The sequence below is a fragment of the Vombatus ursinus genome, unplaced genomic scaffold (genome assembly GCF_900497805.2).
Source record: "Vombatus ursinus unplaced genomic scaffold, bare-nosed wombat genome assembly UNPS02014810.1, whole genome shotgun sequence".
NCBI classification, from domain to species: domain Eukaryota; kingdom Metazoa; phylum Chordata; class Mammalia; order Diprotodontia; family Vombatidae; genus Vombatus; species Vombatus ursinus.
In genome coordinates, this window is record NW_020954588.1 from 14,133,627 (window position 1) to 14,148,570 (window position 14,944).

Consider the following 14,944-nt stretch of genomic DNA (forward strand, 5'->3'; position numbering starts at 1 on the left):
TTAGGAAGGCAGGTTTCAGGGAAAGAACTGCCCACATACAGCCTGCTTGCTCTGACTGCTGCCTTCCTGTCCCCATGGCCCAAGCTGCTGCCTGGTCTTCAGAACGAGGAGAAATGTCCCATAGCACCACATGCTTTCCTTTGCAACCTGTCATATTTCCAATCAGGAAAAAGTCTGTCTAAATGAGAATGAGGGATGTTTTTCCTGTTTGTGTTTTTATATTTGAATTTGCAAACTTTAGGAGACTTAAAAAACCTGGCTCCAAATGCCCTCTCTTCTTCCACTTACTACCAGGATAACCTTGAGTAAGTCTTGTTTTTCTTCTCAGGACCTCAGTTTCCTCATGTGTAAAATGGAGGCATTAAATTGGTCACCTCCGAGGTCCTCTCCATATAATTCGATGAAACAACAAACCCTCCAGGGACAGAGTTCACATTCCCTGCTCTTTCTTAGCAAGAGATTAAGAGCCAGACTTCCCTTGAGGAAAGAGCCAAAAAACATAGTGGATTCATATACTCAGGCCGTGTATCTGGTGATCAGCCTTGGCTCATTTATATTTGTTTTGTGATTTAGTACTAACTCTTTCTGGCTGGGTAGAAATTTCAGCAAGCTGAGTGAGGCAGGAGGAATGAATTGCCTACAGCATGTGGAATTCTAGTGGGCTAGTGCCCCAAACAGGAAAAGTCATCCTAATACCTCTATTCTTTATTTTCCTCCCTGGACTGATTCAGAGAAGAAGACATTCCATAAAATGCCTTGAATAAGTGCAATTCAGAGTTGATTGATTCCCAATGAAATGAGGCGCTATTTGTGAGTGATCAGAACTTTTCTTAATATAGCTCAATCTATTCATGTCCATTCTTTCCTACTTTCCCTTTCAGGTGGGGACCAGGGTTTGCTGAACACCTTCTTTAGCAGTTGGGCAACAACAGATATCAGAAAGCACCTGCCATTTATTTATAACCTAAGCAGCATTTCTATATACTCCTACCTCCCAGCATTTAAAGCGTAAGTAGAAACGGAGTTCCAGCTTTTGGTCAACGTGGGGATGGTGGGGCCTCCAGGAGAGGTTTAGGATTAGGTTTGTACAAACTTAGTGAATGTAAGGGGATGAGGGTGGATCTTCTCAGAGAGGTTTCAGACACCAGAGCACATTTGGTTTCATGTTAAGCTGCACCTTTGGTGCTAGTACTTGGTCTCCTACTTTGGGAATATCCTAGGTGAGCTTTCTCACAAAGAGATTCTTCACCAAAAAAGTGAGAAAAAGCAAGAATGAAGTGGAGCTTAGTATTATAAGATCTCAAGCAATGTCAGATAATAGTAATCCTTACAACTATTTATAACTAGTTAAAAAAATAGAAAAATAGATCAATGGAACAGGCAGACTAGTTAAATAAGCAAATATAACAATCCATTGATCTCTAAGCCCCAAAACACAAATGAATGAGGGAAGGGCCCACTTTCCTGTAAGAACTTCTAGGAAAACTAGAAGGCATCTTATATGTCAAAGGAGGTTCCTACAGATAAAGAGGTGACCAAACCTTCAGTATTCCTAGCTTTGGTTCCAGAGTTGATTCCTCTCCTAGCCTCAATTTCCACATCTATAAAATGGGAATTATAAGAGCACCTACCTCATAGAGTTATTGTGAAACTCAAATGAGATAACATATGTAACACACTCTGTAAACTTTAAAGCACTATATAAATTCTAGATGATGAAGACTATTATTATTATTATTATCATTACATCCCTAGGAGCATAGACCCTATCACTGGTACCTCAGATTTTGTTCCACTTGTTTTGAACCAATGGGGTGAATTTTGTCTTGCATGTAAGCCCACCATAATCTTTGTCCACACTTATATAACACCCCAATATATATGTGCTTCTAACAGAATTGCTCCTCAAATACCGCAGACAGTGGCATGTAATAGCTTTCTTCTTTTTTGTTTTTAATCAAATCTGGTCTCTCAGGTCGATGCTTTCACTGAGAAGGGCTTGCTTTGGCAGCACATCTGCTTCTGTTGAGTAGAGGGATGACTTTCTCTTCCATACCTTCTCCTAGGCTACAGACATAAGTGTTACATCGAAATGGTCTGCACGCTGACTTTCTCGGGGCACAAAATGTGTGAAATGTTTCATCCCTCACCCTCATTGTTACGGCTTTTGTCCCTCTGCCTGATCTTAAACATCCTTACGTCTCTAGTTATAAGGTTTCATCTTGAAGGCTTTGTCAACGTGCCTCAGATAAAGATTATGGACTTTGGATCACTCTTTCCCTGTGGTCTTATGGGTCGGAAGATATCTGGGCTTCAAAGCTGACTTAGCCCTAGTCTTCATTAGCATTTTAACCCTGGACAAGCAGCTTCTTCACCCAGAGAATGAGGGAGTGTACTAAATGACTTTTGAGTTGTTTCTATTTCTGTTTTTTGCTTTTTGGTGAGGCATTCGGGGTTAAGTGACTTGCCCAGGGTCACACAGCTATTCAGGTTCTTTCTAGCTCAAAATCATGATTGTCCTTTCTGCACATAAGCAATTTGGTCAGCTAAATAGGAACAGCCAATGTAGGTATATAAGGGGCATGATTTGCTAGGAGAAACCTGTATCCCAAATCCCTCCAGCACCTGGCTTTTAAAATGCAGACCGTCTTTGCTTGGACTTAGTCCTTTTAATTATGGGCTGACTTTACTTCTGCATTGTCCTGTCCTTATAGTACTTCCACAAGCCCAGGCAACCGGGTCTCCTATCCCTTTTATCTGTGTTTTTCTCTGAAGTTCCCTTCATACTGACATACAGTCAGTCACTTGATCTTATACATATCAGCGGATCATATATTTAGAGCCAGAAGGATTCTCAGAGATCACTTAGTCTCCCTGCTCAAAAAAGCCCATACACTCTGTTCAGATCCCATCTCGGATGCTTACTACCTGTGAGACATCTTGGGCAGATCAGTTCCATTAACTGCAAGATAAGGGGACTGGAGTGGATGAATGGTCCCCTTCCAGCTTCAGATCTATGACCAGGAATATAGTCCCAGAGAAAGGAAGTAATTTGCCCAACGTCACAGAAATAGTAAGTGACGAAGCTAGGATCTGAACCCTGGGCTTCTGACTCTTCGTCCTGTGCTCATTCCATTGTACCACATCACTTCTGGGCAAAGCTATACATAGAATAGCAAGAAACGTTTTTTCAATGAATAGGAATAATTCATTGGTAGATGAGAATATATCAGTAGACTTTTTCTGACGTCTGTGAAAACAAGGAAAATTCTGTAGATACATTGTAAAAATCCCCAGGGCTTCTCGACTCTTGTAACAGGCTTTTATGTGGTTCAGGGGGAAAAAAAAACCCATGGTCTGCTGAGTTATTCTCTTCGTTCCATCAAAGTATCGTTTATTTGTAACCCGGAGAATCCCCTTACCTGAATTCATGTCCTCCCTGTCTAATTCTCCCAAAGGAAGCGAAACAAATTTATTCTGACTCTTCCACATTCCACATGGTGAGGTCAGTGCCAAGTTATGAGAGAAAATGGCCTTATAAGTACAACCTGAACTCTGTTGTACACAGAGCCAGGGGAATCAGGCATAGGCAAGCTAGACACAGCTTAAGGTGCAAATATGCATAAGGGCATGCTGGAAATCACCCTTAAATATACTTTTATCACCAGGAAATTCTATTTTCCATGGCTCTTTGATATTTATTTTTTGGTCATTTAGGTTGCATAAGTTTCAGGAAGACCTTAAAGTTTCTATTGGGTAGTAACACAGGGGGGAATGAGGGAGTTCTCATTTTCAAACCTTGGCTAGGGTGGATAAATGCCAGTATCCTACTACCTTCTCACCTTTCTGAGTTCAAGATAAAATGCAAATCATGCAACCATTTCTCTAGATTTGAAGTTCATAACCCAGGGGTTCACAAACTCCACCGAACTGTTCTTGAATAGATTTCAGGGAGTCAGTGAATTTGGATGAGGGAAAAAATGACATTTTTATTTTCACTAACTTCTAACTGAAATAGAACATTTCCTTCATTGAATGTTGGCACAAACCACAGTTAGTATTAGGCTTTGCCAGACCGCCATTAGGGTCTATAACAACAAAATAAGGTTAAAAACTCCTGTTGTAGTCTACTATTTTATAGAGTTTAATGTCAAGTAATATTTTGGGACATCCTTACTGTCTCTGCTCAAAACAGCCTATATTATAATAGTGCAGTTCCCACGTGCAGACCTCAGACAGTGCAGAAAAAGAACTTTAGGTTCACATTTGCAAGTGATTCACTCAGACTCACTCTAGTATTTGAAACACCATTTTATCTGGAATTAAAACATGATCCCAAATTCGATTACTCATTAAAAAAAATCAAATTATCACTGGTTTGCTATAACATTAAAATCACTATTAATTAAAATGATTACATACTACTATATATGATAGTATTAAAATAAAACTAGCATTTTTTAAAAAAAATCAAATTTAGTAAATAAGTAGTGAATGTAGATGATTTATAACAGGAGAGTTCACCCAATACAATGACCATCACTATTAAATAATATCAAGTCTCCTTGTATCCTTGTAACCCAAGAACTCCCAATGTCTATTTAATCATTTCACCTTATCTTGAGTCCCAGATATTCCATGTAGTTGTCTGGTCCCTGCATCTCTTCTCTTGGACTTTCAGGACATCTACAAAGGGGGCCTCTGCTTCTCTGGTTCCAAATCAGTAGATAATTCTGCTAAAATCTGCCAGGTACAAGACTTAACACAATTTAGTACAATCTCTTAAATTTGGTTTTCCAAACAGGGAGCTACCAGTGAGAGAACATACTTTAACTCATCCAGATCTGAAATCCTGGTTTCCTATATGGGATGGAGATGGGCTTCACTCAAAGCCTTCCCTCCACTTGTACAGATCACTATTCCTCTGTGTCTTTTCATCCTGTGGGATTTTCATCTCACATTTCTTCTTTAAACCCTCTTTGGAGAAGATCTGCCCAATGCCTTTGTTGTTTTCTTTAGATCTTTTGTGGGCCACAAATTGGCCACTCAGCCTGTCCATCTTTTGTTCTTTCCATCCTCATTCTGCCTCCAGCCTACTTTGTCTGGTCACATACATCCCCAGTGGTGACCTCTACACTATTTCTTTAATGCAAGTCATGGCTGGCAGCCTGCCCATAGCCTACTTAGACCCACCAGGCATCTTTCTGTTACCCTTTAGGTTAATTTTAATTCTTCCAAATGTTTAATGGTTTATGTGGCATCACCAAGACAACGGCATGAGCCTCACTCTTCAAAAGTTTATACTCTGGAAATTCCAAATCATTGTTTGCTTTTGACCATGTTGGCTGATCTGAGCCTTGGTCCAGTGATAATAATCCGGCCATGTGTTTATATCATTAGTGCTTCTAACTTTGCAGAGTTTTTTCACATCTGTTATCCCCTCTTGTATAGAATTTGGCACATATGTTAAAATGCTTATTTGACCTGTTTAAAAAAATATATTGCATTCAAGTGGTAGTATAATAGGATTAAAGGATTGTGGATCCTATCATACTAAACCTAAACCCCCTTATTTTAGAGACGAGGAAACAGAGACTGAACACGATTAGACTTGTTCATGGTCACTTAGCTAATAAGTGTCAGAGATAGGACTTCAACTCATGTCAGTGTGTATCATGCCCATGGTGTCCTTATATTCTAATATATCACTCTTCCTGCCACCTAGCTTTGTTTCTAGGCACCTAGGTAGTGGAGTGGCTAGTGTTGGGCTGGAATCAGAAGACCTGAGACCATGTCTGGCCTTAGACACTTTGCTAGTTGTGTGACCCTGGGCAAGTCACTTAACATCTGTCTGCCTCAGTTTCTTTAACTGTAAAATGAGGATAATAATAGTATTTGCCTCCCAGGATTATTGTAATGATCAAATGAGATAATATTTAGAAAGCATGGTGCCTGGCACATAGTAGGTACTTAATAAATTCTTGCTTCCTGGTTAGTCCTTGTTCTTTATTCTCCCTTGTGACATTGTCATTCAGTTCAACACACATTTATGGAGCACCTACGATGGACCAGGTACCATGTTAAAGGTGGGGGATGCAAACACAATAGTAAAACAATTCCTGCCTCAAAGAGCTTATGTTCTCCTAGGGGAGAAAAGTAGATACAAGATATATAAAGACCAAGTAATTTGTGGTGTAGGGAAAGCACCTAAATCTCTGTCATCAAAGACACTGGTTTTCCCCTTGTTAGCTCCCTGTGGAGCTACGCGCCTACAGCTCTGAGGCCATGGAGATCCTAACGACCCCAATAGGGTTTCCTTTGCATGGCCATGTAAACATCCATTAAGGACTGTGTGTTTGAGGAAGAACCAGGTAATGACTGAAGGTCTGTCACTTAGACAGTTACTCTGATACCCAGGATGTCTGAAGTCCTGATGTCTACTCCTTAGCTTTGGCTATCAGGGACAGATATTAGGTCAGCCTGACCCTAGGTGCAAGCATATTCCCTCTACTCTGTATACTGGTGGACACGGAAGGCAAAGCTCAGAGGGAATGAGGTGTCTCCAGGACCATCGTTAGCTGGATTCCCATGGAAATCCTTTCTCGTCTCCAGTGTTCCTTATTAATTTTCAGTTCCAACCAGTCCTAGGTTTAAAATCCAGCTCTGATCTACTCAGTTCTTTAACTAGGAGAGTCATCCATTAAATTCTATCTGATCTTTGGGTGACTCCAGGTTGCTCAAGGATTACTCGGGACAGCTAAGCTAAGCAGGATTGTAACTGGCTCCCACTCAAGCTCTGTCTTGTGATCTGGATGTCTCTTTTGAGATTCCATTTGGTTTAAAATTAGAACATTTATTTTAAGAAATACATGCAAGCTGAGAACAAATCCTTAACACTGAGTCAGAAGGGATGGCCACTGGTAATTGAAACGCTATTGTGATGTCTGCCCAACTGCTCCCTGCCCCCAACCCACCCCCCAGATATTGAGTCTCCTAAGTCCTTTGATGAGTCAGTAACCTTCCTTGCCAACCTTGTTTCTAAACTGAGGTCACTTAAATTTTCTTATCTCTTGACGTCAACGTTTCTCCCTTTTTTCTGGCCTTAGCTAACTACGAAATAAAGGATTTTGCTTTTACCCGAGCCATGCAAATTCTTCCAGTGTCTGATTGTGGAGTTAGAATGTAAGTTTCTTGAGGGCAGAGAAAATATGACTCTCCCTCTGTTTCAAAGGCAGCTGAGTGGCTCAGTGGATAGTGCTCTGCGCACGGAGTCGGGAAGAACCGAGTTCAAATTTGGCTTCAGACACTTAACTACCTGGGTAACCCTGGGCAACTCATTTAACCTCTTCCTGTTTCCTCAACTGTAAAATGAGGCTAATACTAGCGCCTATCTCTCAGGGTAGTCTCAATGATCAAACGAGATATTTGTAAAGCCCGGTCCCTGGCACCTAGTAGGTGCTTAACAAATGCTTCCTTCCATGCTTACCTAGCACACAGTTGGTACTCATAAATGATGGATTATCATGTTTTGTAGGTTAATGGGTATGTTGTAAATAAAAAAAAAATCTTGTTGAGTTTATTTATTAGATTTATAGCTTTGAGTGTGTTTGGTTTTTAAGCAAGGAATATACATTTTGTTGAAATTTTAGCTCTTATATTATCTTATTCCCTGATCATTTTAAGATTATGGCAGATGAATAGGAGATCAAGATGATGTGAACTGTAGCTATTGGCCAGGACCCTGGCTCTCTACTACCACCATCACCATCACCATCACCACCACCACCACTACTACCACCACTGCACACACATTTTTCTTTCTCCTACAAGCACCAGAATTTGCCTCATCAACCCTCTTAGCTATAATGACTTCATTATATGAGCCTCTGTTTTCCCATTTGTAAAGTGGGGATTTATAAATGTTCAACAAGCATTTAGTAAGCACCTATTCTGTGCTAGACACTGGGTATACAAAGACAAAAACCAAACAGTCCCTGTCCTCAAGGAGCCTCTTGGGAACAAACAATATAAACATAGGTAAATAAATACAAAACATATGCAAAGAAAGTATATATTTTAGGGGTGGAGGAACCCAGAGGATACTAGAAACATGGTGGGATCCAGATAAGCTTCTTACAGGGAAAGGCACTTAAACTTACTTTTGAAGGATGCTAGAGATTCTAAGAGACAGAGAAGAAAAGGGGAGCATCCAGGCTTTGTCAGGGTTGGGGTTGGATACAACAGGGTTGTTATGAGGTTATCAGCTTCAGAATGCTTGTTAGGATTGTTTATTATTATTATAATTATCAAGGACACCCTCCCATTTCCCTCCCCAGTGTGGGCACTGGCCTCCCCTTGAGGAACATTTTTGCCAAGAAGAGAATCAAGGGTTTTGATTTTTTTTTTCCTTGCCCTGCTTAGCTTCTTTTTAGACGCTTTAAGGGGTTTTACTATTTGTAAACTATGAGGAAATAAACAGGCCTTTAAAACACCCCCTCTTAGAGAGAAGTAGAATCAAGGCCTTCCCTCTCCCTTGTACCCTCCCAGTTACATGGGTTCCAATTGCAATGAATAAGACCCACATGGGCAGTCACAGTGGGACAGTAGGTGCTAATAGGTTCATTTGGCCAAGTAGGACTAATTTTCCACTCTGAAGAAATAGGAGTTGCTCTGTGCCTCTTCTAAGAATCCTCCTACGTCAACCAGGAAGATCTCACCAAAAAGCAAGATGCAAAGCACTTTCAAATAAGCCACATGGGTTTCAGAGTTGAGAAATGCAAAATAATTTCATATCTGGATTACAGAAATACTGGTTTTCTGCAGAAATATCTTACAGAGCAAGGTGATGCAACATTTCTCATCCATCCCCTTTATTACTACCACCACCACCACCACCACTACTACTGCAGCTATTACTACTACCACCACCACTAGCACAATTAATACTATTACTACTACTACCACTACTACCACTACCACCACCACTAGCACTATTAATACTACTACCACCACTACTACTCCTACTACCACCACTACCACTACCACCACCATAGCTAGCTAGCTATTATTTATATAGTGCCTTAAGGTTTGCAAACAACTTTACAAATGTTATCTCGTGAAAATTTTTTTTTAATCTCATTTTTTAATCCTTATAACAACTCCAACAGGTAGGTGCTATTATTATCCCCATTTTACAGTTGAGGAAAGTGAAGCAGATGACGGTGAATTAACTTGCCCTGGGTCACACAGCTAAGGAAGTGTCTGAGGCTGGATTTGAAGTCAGGTCTTCCTGACTTCATGCTCAGAGCTAGGACCTGTTTCAAATGAGCTGTATGATGAGCTAGGTTCAGGGTTTTGGCCACCACTTCTAGACCAGAAGCCATTTGTTTCTTTCTCTGGTTTTATGCTTCTTTCTGTCTCAGGCAGGTGTTTCCCATCAGGGAGAGGCAGCCCTCTCTAGGCAATGGTAAGAGTTGATGATAGCAGGGGCAGGGGGAAAGGGTAGACAATTGAACAGACTGTTGAGACTTACTGTCTCCCACATGTATCAGGTACAAGTCTACCTGTACACCTTTGCTTTTCTTCCAAAGCTCCCCTTCAGAATTCCACTTGCTTTGGGATCTGATTACCCCAACCCAATGGTGATCTCACTTCTGGAAAAGTAGGACCAGTAGATGACCAACCTATTTTCCCAGTGGTAGAAAAAAGATACTTTCATTGCATCCTGTCCCAAAGTCACTGTCTTTGTTGGCCACCACAGCAGAACTTCTATTGCAGCCGAAAAGACAGTAAATACGGCAGTTTTCCAGTCAGCCCTGGGAATGATGACTTCTAGTGTGTCTGTTTACCTGTCAGGTTTGGGGCAAATGCAAAAGTCGTGCATTTCCTGGGACGCATCAAACCATGGAACTATACCTACGACCCCAAAACGAAAAGCGTCAGGAGTGACACTCATGACCCCACTGTGATCGACCCCCAATTCCTCACCATGTGGTGGGACATCTTCACCACCAACATTCTGCCTTTACTCCAGCAGTTTGGGGTTATTAAAGACACCTTCACAGCCTTTAACGCGGTAGGGTTTGTTTTCTCTTTTTGAGTGACACGATGCAGCTTCTGACCTGGTTTGAAGGTGGGAGGACAGAGGGGGTGAAAAAGAAAAGCAGCTAATCTAATTAAAGCCATCAACTTAGTATCTAAGAATTGAAGCCAAAAATGAATAACATTTACAGTAAGAAGAGTCATAGTTGGCCCATTTGCTTATTAAGCCTACAGAGTATTGCATTTGTACTCAGGAACCTGTTGGGTAATGCAGAGGAAATTAAGGCAGTATGACTGGCCTCTGCTTTCAAAGATGTAAAGCAACACCTGGGAAATGTACTAATATAGACCTTGCTCTGTATGGCAGGACATAGAGAATGTTTTATCCAAGAGAAGTGAGTACATCTCAAATCCAGCTGGGCACAGCATAAGGGCACTGCCAGGAAGATTCCGAAGCAACTGGGGCCAGCTGGGGTTCATCTGGAAAGCCTTAATAGGGGTGGAGCATCTCTAGCAGAAAGAAGCAGGAGAGGGACATGTTTTGATGGAAGGAAAATTGAAGCCATCCTCGGTAGGGGCTCATTGAATCTTTGAATAGAAGTGGGTTGGGGAAGCAGGTACAGCTAGAGCAGAAAACACAAACCATGGTGGAAGAAATCACAATAATAACCAATAATAATTATATAATGACCAATGCTTTATTAAGAGATCTCAAGTGATGTTGCTGATGTCAAGTGATAAATAACATAGGCTATATGTCAAAATGTTAAGTGCTCTAACCTTTTGCATGTTTTAGAAATCATAAATACCCAAGCATTCTTTGGTCAATAATTTTTCCATCTGTATAAGAGGCTAAGATGTTTGCAGTGAAGTTGCCGCATGAAAATAATATGGCAAAAGTCCCCTCGGTATTTTGGTGGCCACAATGTTGTCCAACCATGAGGCAAGAGCTATCAAAAGGAATCTGCTTAGAGAGAAGAGTACTAACCTATACTCAGCTCCTTTTAAAGCTTCCCTTTAAGATTCCTCCCTTAGGAAATTCAGAATGAAGATGGAGTTAAGTGTGAGATGATAGTGAGGAAGTATAAGGAAGAGCAGGGGTGATGGAGGGTCAGCTGATCAGGCACAGACGACCAGGTCATCCATCATCCTTATCTTCTGATTCTTGCCTTCCTTCTGTCCATTTCTCCTGTTTCCCCACCTACCCTTAGAAAAGTTACAGTTACAGAGCCTTGCTTTTGGCTGCCTTTGTGAAGGTTTGAAGAAAAGAGTTTGCAGCTACCCTCTCCAGGCCTTGGTTTTTAATCTGTTAAAAGGAAAGATTAGGATAGACAACCTCTGGATTTTCTTCCAGCCTTGACATTCATTCAGTGATGATGCACTTCTAGAAGCGGACTCTTACTGCCAAAGAATTCAAAATGGGTCCAACTTATTATTGTTGCTGTTAATAAATGTCAGCCTTAAAGAAGAAACAATGACAGCTCTGTGGCCTTGCAAGCAGAAGGTCTGGCCACCCTTACAACTAGAAAAAGTTGTTAGGAGGGGCTTTGAAGGCAAAACAAGGATAAGAGCCACGGAAGACAGAGCTTCAACCAGGGATTACAAGAGGCCTAGGGTCTCACTAACTCACCCTTATAAGAGAAAGGGATAAGAGAGCATGTGTGAGAGAGTGAATTCAGGGGTGGCAGCTGGTCCCCCCAACTCTATATCCATGAGCCTATGAGTCTCAGCTGTAATAAAATGGTGCTAGAACATACGTCCCCAAGGATCAAAGGACAGTTGAGTTGTATAGGCCAAAATGAAATTTGGGGGGTTGCTGATTATTACTGTAGTGAAATGGGTTTCTCATGCTAAAGGAAAGAACAGCAACTGCATGTCACTCAGCTGGCTTTCCTTTTTTCCATCTTAGGGTTGCTAGTACGTTTTTTCACAATGAAAGTATTATAAAATGAATTAAAATGTCTGCAAACAAGTATGATATAGTTAAAAAAAGGGGGGGGCCAGGATTAAGAGCTGGGGGACTTGGGTCCAAACCCCAGCTCCCTCACCTTGTGACTTCTCCAGATCCCATCTCTCTAATGGAAGGATTGGACCAGATGATCTCTGTATTTGTAATCCTGTAAATTGGAAGCAAGAGCCTTGCTGATACCTGCTGGAGAGATTGGGTTTCATAAAATAATAATAAATAGGTTTGCCCTATAATTTACACAGAGCCTTCTAGGAACTCTGGACTCCACAGTAAGCTCAAGATGGGGAACTAGGGCACTTAGAGATTAAGCAGACTGAACTGATAAAAATTGAGGGACTTCTCTCTCTTCCGTGAGTTCAGTAAATTTTGGCTCCCAAACTCATATGGCTTTCCTGTGTGGGTCAGCTCTGTTGTGTCTTGGGGTCCTATAAGCTCTCCATCTTTCCAAGCCCATGCGGATAAAGAGCTTAGAATGAGACATGCTTTCCCTTATCCATCTTACCCTCTCTGATGAACTGTTTGCAGCTTTCGGGTTTGGCCTATACTCTGGCTTTCTCTTGTGGCTTCTGTAGAAAGGTATGCAGACCTTAAACCTAACCCTAATACCTGTGCCTTTCTGATGTTTTCACCGAGAACAGTGTTCATTTTGCTAGGAAAATCATATAACCTTTTAAATGTTGTTTCCTGATTTATTTTTACATTTTATTTCTGGCTTTTTTTTTGGTTCTGTTTTGTTTTGTTTCTTTGCATGACAATTCATCCCAGCTTCTCTTCCCTTCCATTTACTGCATTCTTTAGAGACTTTTTTTTTTTTAAATAGTAATTTCCAGCTCTCATGGAGGCCTTGATTATGTTTCTTCTTCTAGGAGGAAGTCACAGATGCAATCTCACATATGTCCATTGGGGACCTCAGCCCTCCACCTCAACCATTTATATCCTCAGAAGAACGTAAGGAGCGGTGGGAGCAAGGCCAGGCTGATTACATGGGAGCAGATTCCTTTGACAACATCCAGAGGAAATTGGACACTTACCTTCAGTAGAAAACATCTCCATTTTCTCTGTGCAAACATCGGCTACACGGGACTGTTTCCAGATAATTTAGCATCTAGAAAAGTGTTGAGTATGGTTGTTACAGTTGCTAGCAGCTTTGACGAAAGTTCCACATTTGAAGGTTTATAGTACTAAAGGTGAAAACTGGACAAAAGTCAAGAAGTAAAAAGCTCTTTTTCTGGTCAATTAATTGCTGAGTGACTCCTCGCCCGATCATTCAGAGAAAATTTAAGAAATTTTCTATTAAATGCCAATTACCAATAAATCTGATGAGAGGGAATGAAGCCATTAAGCTATTGGCCTCAGCTCCTGAAACTTGAAGAGCTGGGCTCCAATCAGCTCCCCTTTATATTCATGAAGATAAGTGGGAATGATGCTATATGCCTCACTGTCTTTGTCGTGGTAGATAGATATTTCAGGATTGATCAGAGACTGCCCTAGTGGTCCCAATTCTTCTTTTATGGAAAAGCAATGTAACACTGTCAAAATGAGTCACAAATTTAATAACTGCTACCACAAATGACAACACCCTTTTTATCTCTCTTTAAGAAACTCAAGTTTTGTTTTGTTTTGTTTTGTTTTTTACCAGTTTTCTTTGTACAGTAAGGTAGCGTACTGGAAAGCAGTTCTATATGTTTGGGGGATGAGAGTGAGTTTTCTGAATGCTTACCTCCAGTGGCACTATGTACAAAAAATAAACACTTAACAGTGAATTTTTGCTTGTCTATCTTGGTTCAAAACTAGTTTTCTTGAGGAAAATTTGCCTGACTTGTACTGGGAATTCTCATAATCTTTTTTTTTCTTTCACATATTGAGTAGCTTAAAATGGGATCAGCTGTTTTATGGCCACAGCAAGTCCCAAAGCCCATCAACCCCATAAGGTGTTGAGACACTGCAGTCTTATCAGTGGAAAGGAGAAAGTATCCACACCACTGAAATCCTGCATAGCTCCTTAGCATATTGTGATGTGATTATATGTATACGTATATATTTATACGTATACATATAGGGGTGTGTGTGTGTGTGTGTATAATACCTATGTACATACAGACAGAGAATCATTTTGAAGAGCAAAGTAAGGTTGGGAAAGTTCCAGAAGACATAACTCCTTTGCAAACACCTGGGGAAAAGACAAAACCAAATAATTCTGATGCCTAGAGTGTCCTCCTTTGACAGTGTGATAAGACCTGGTAATGTGATAATAAGACCTGACATCAGCTTTTGATTAAACTCTGTGTGACACACTCTTTGAAAATTTAAAAGATACCAGCTCAACCATTGAGCATCCTGACAGTTAGAAGCTCAAATATTCAAACTGTAATCATTCATTTAGCACCATTATATGGAATATAACAGTATTCCACAAAAAAACAAACCTAGGCTGACATTCTGAATTAGCGACCTAGACAATGGAATGAAAGGTTTGCTCATTAAATTCCCAGGTATTTCAAAGTTGGAAATGATGACGAGCCCCTGGCAGGAGAGGATCATGACTAGTGATCCTTAGAAGTTTGAAATGCCCCTAAAGAATGTATTTCCCAGTGGGAAAAGAGCCACATAGAACACTGAAGGAGCACAATGACCTTAAAAGGTCTAGAGGTTCCCTTGGTCCACAAGCTAAGCATGCCATGACAACAATACTATCAGCTAGTATTTATATATTGCACTAAGTTTCATAAAATTTTCTTCATACATCATCTCATTTGACCCTCACAAACAACCTCTGAATTATGTGCTATTGTTAACCCCATTTTACAGAACAGAGAGAAAACTGAGGTTGAGAAGTGACTGGCCCAGGAGTATACACAGCTGGCAAATGTCTGAGGCAGGATTTATAATTAGGGTTTTCTTAACACCAAAGTCCAGTGCTCCATCCACTGTGCT

General features: G+C 40.8%; 1 protein-coding gene across 2 annotated transcripts in view; it reads left to right on the forward strand.

Annotated features, from left to right (window-relative positions):
* GYG1 (glycogenin 1) overlaps nucleotides 1-13,773 on the forward strand; it is a 41,315-nt gene extending 27,542 nt beyond the window's left edge. The window contains exons 5-7 of one of the 2 annotated variants that reach the window (XM_027875889.1): nucleotides 882-1,008; nucleotides 9,856-10,075; nucleotides 12,877-13,134. In XM_027875889.1, coding sequence (XP_027731690.1) covers nucleotides 882-1,008; nucleotides 9,856-10,075; nucleotides 12,877-13,050 — 521 coding nt within the window. In that variant the 3' untranslated portion in view covers nucleotides 13,051-13,134. Of the gene's footprint in view, nucleotides 1-881; nucleotides 1,009-9,855; nucleotides 10,076-12,876 lie in introns of both variants that reach the window. The other variant, XM_027875890.1, reaches the window with a different exon arrangement.
* The last annotated feature ends 1,171 nt before the right edge of the window (nucleotides 13,774-14,944 follow it).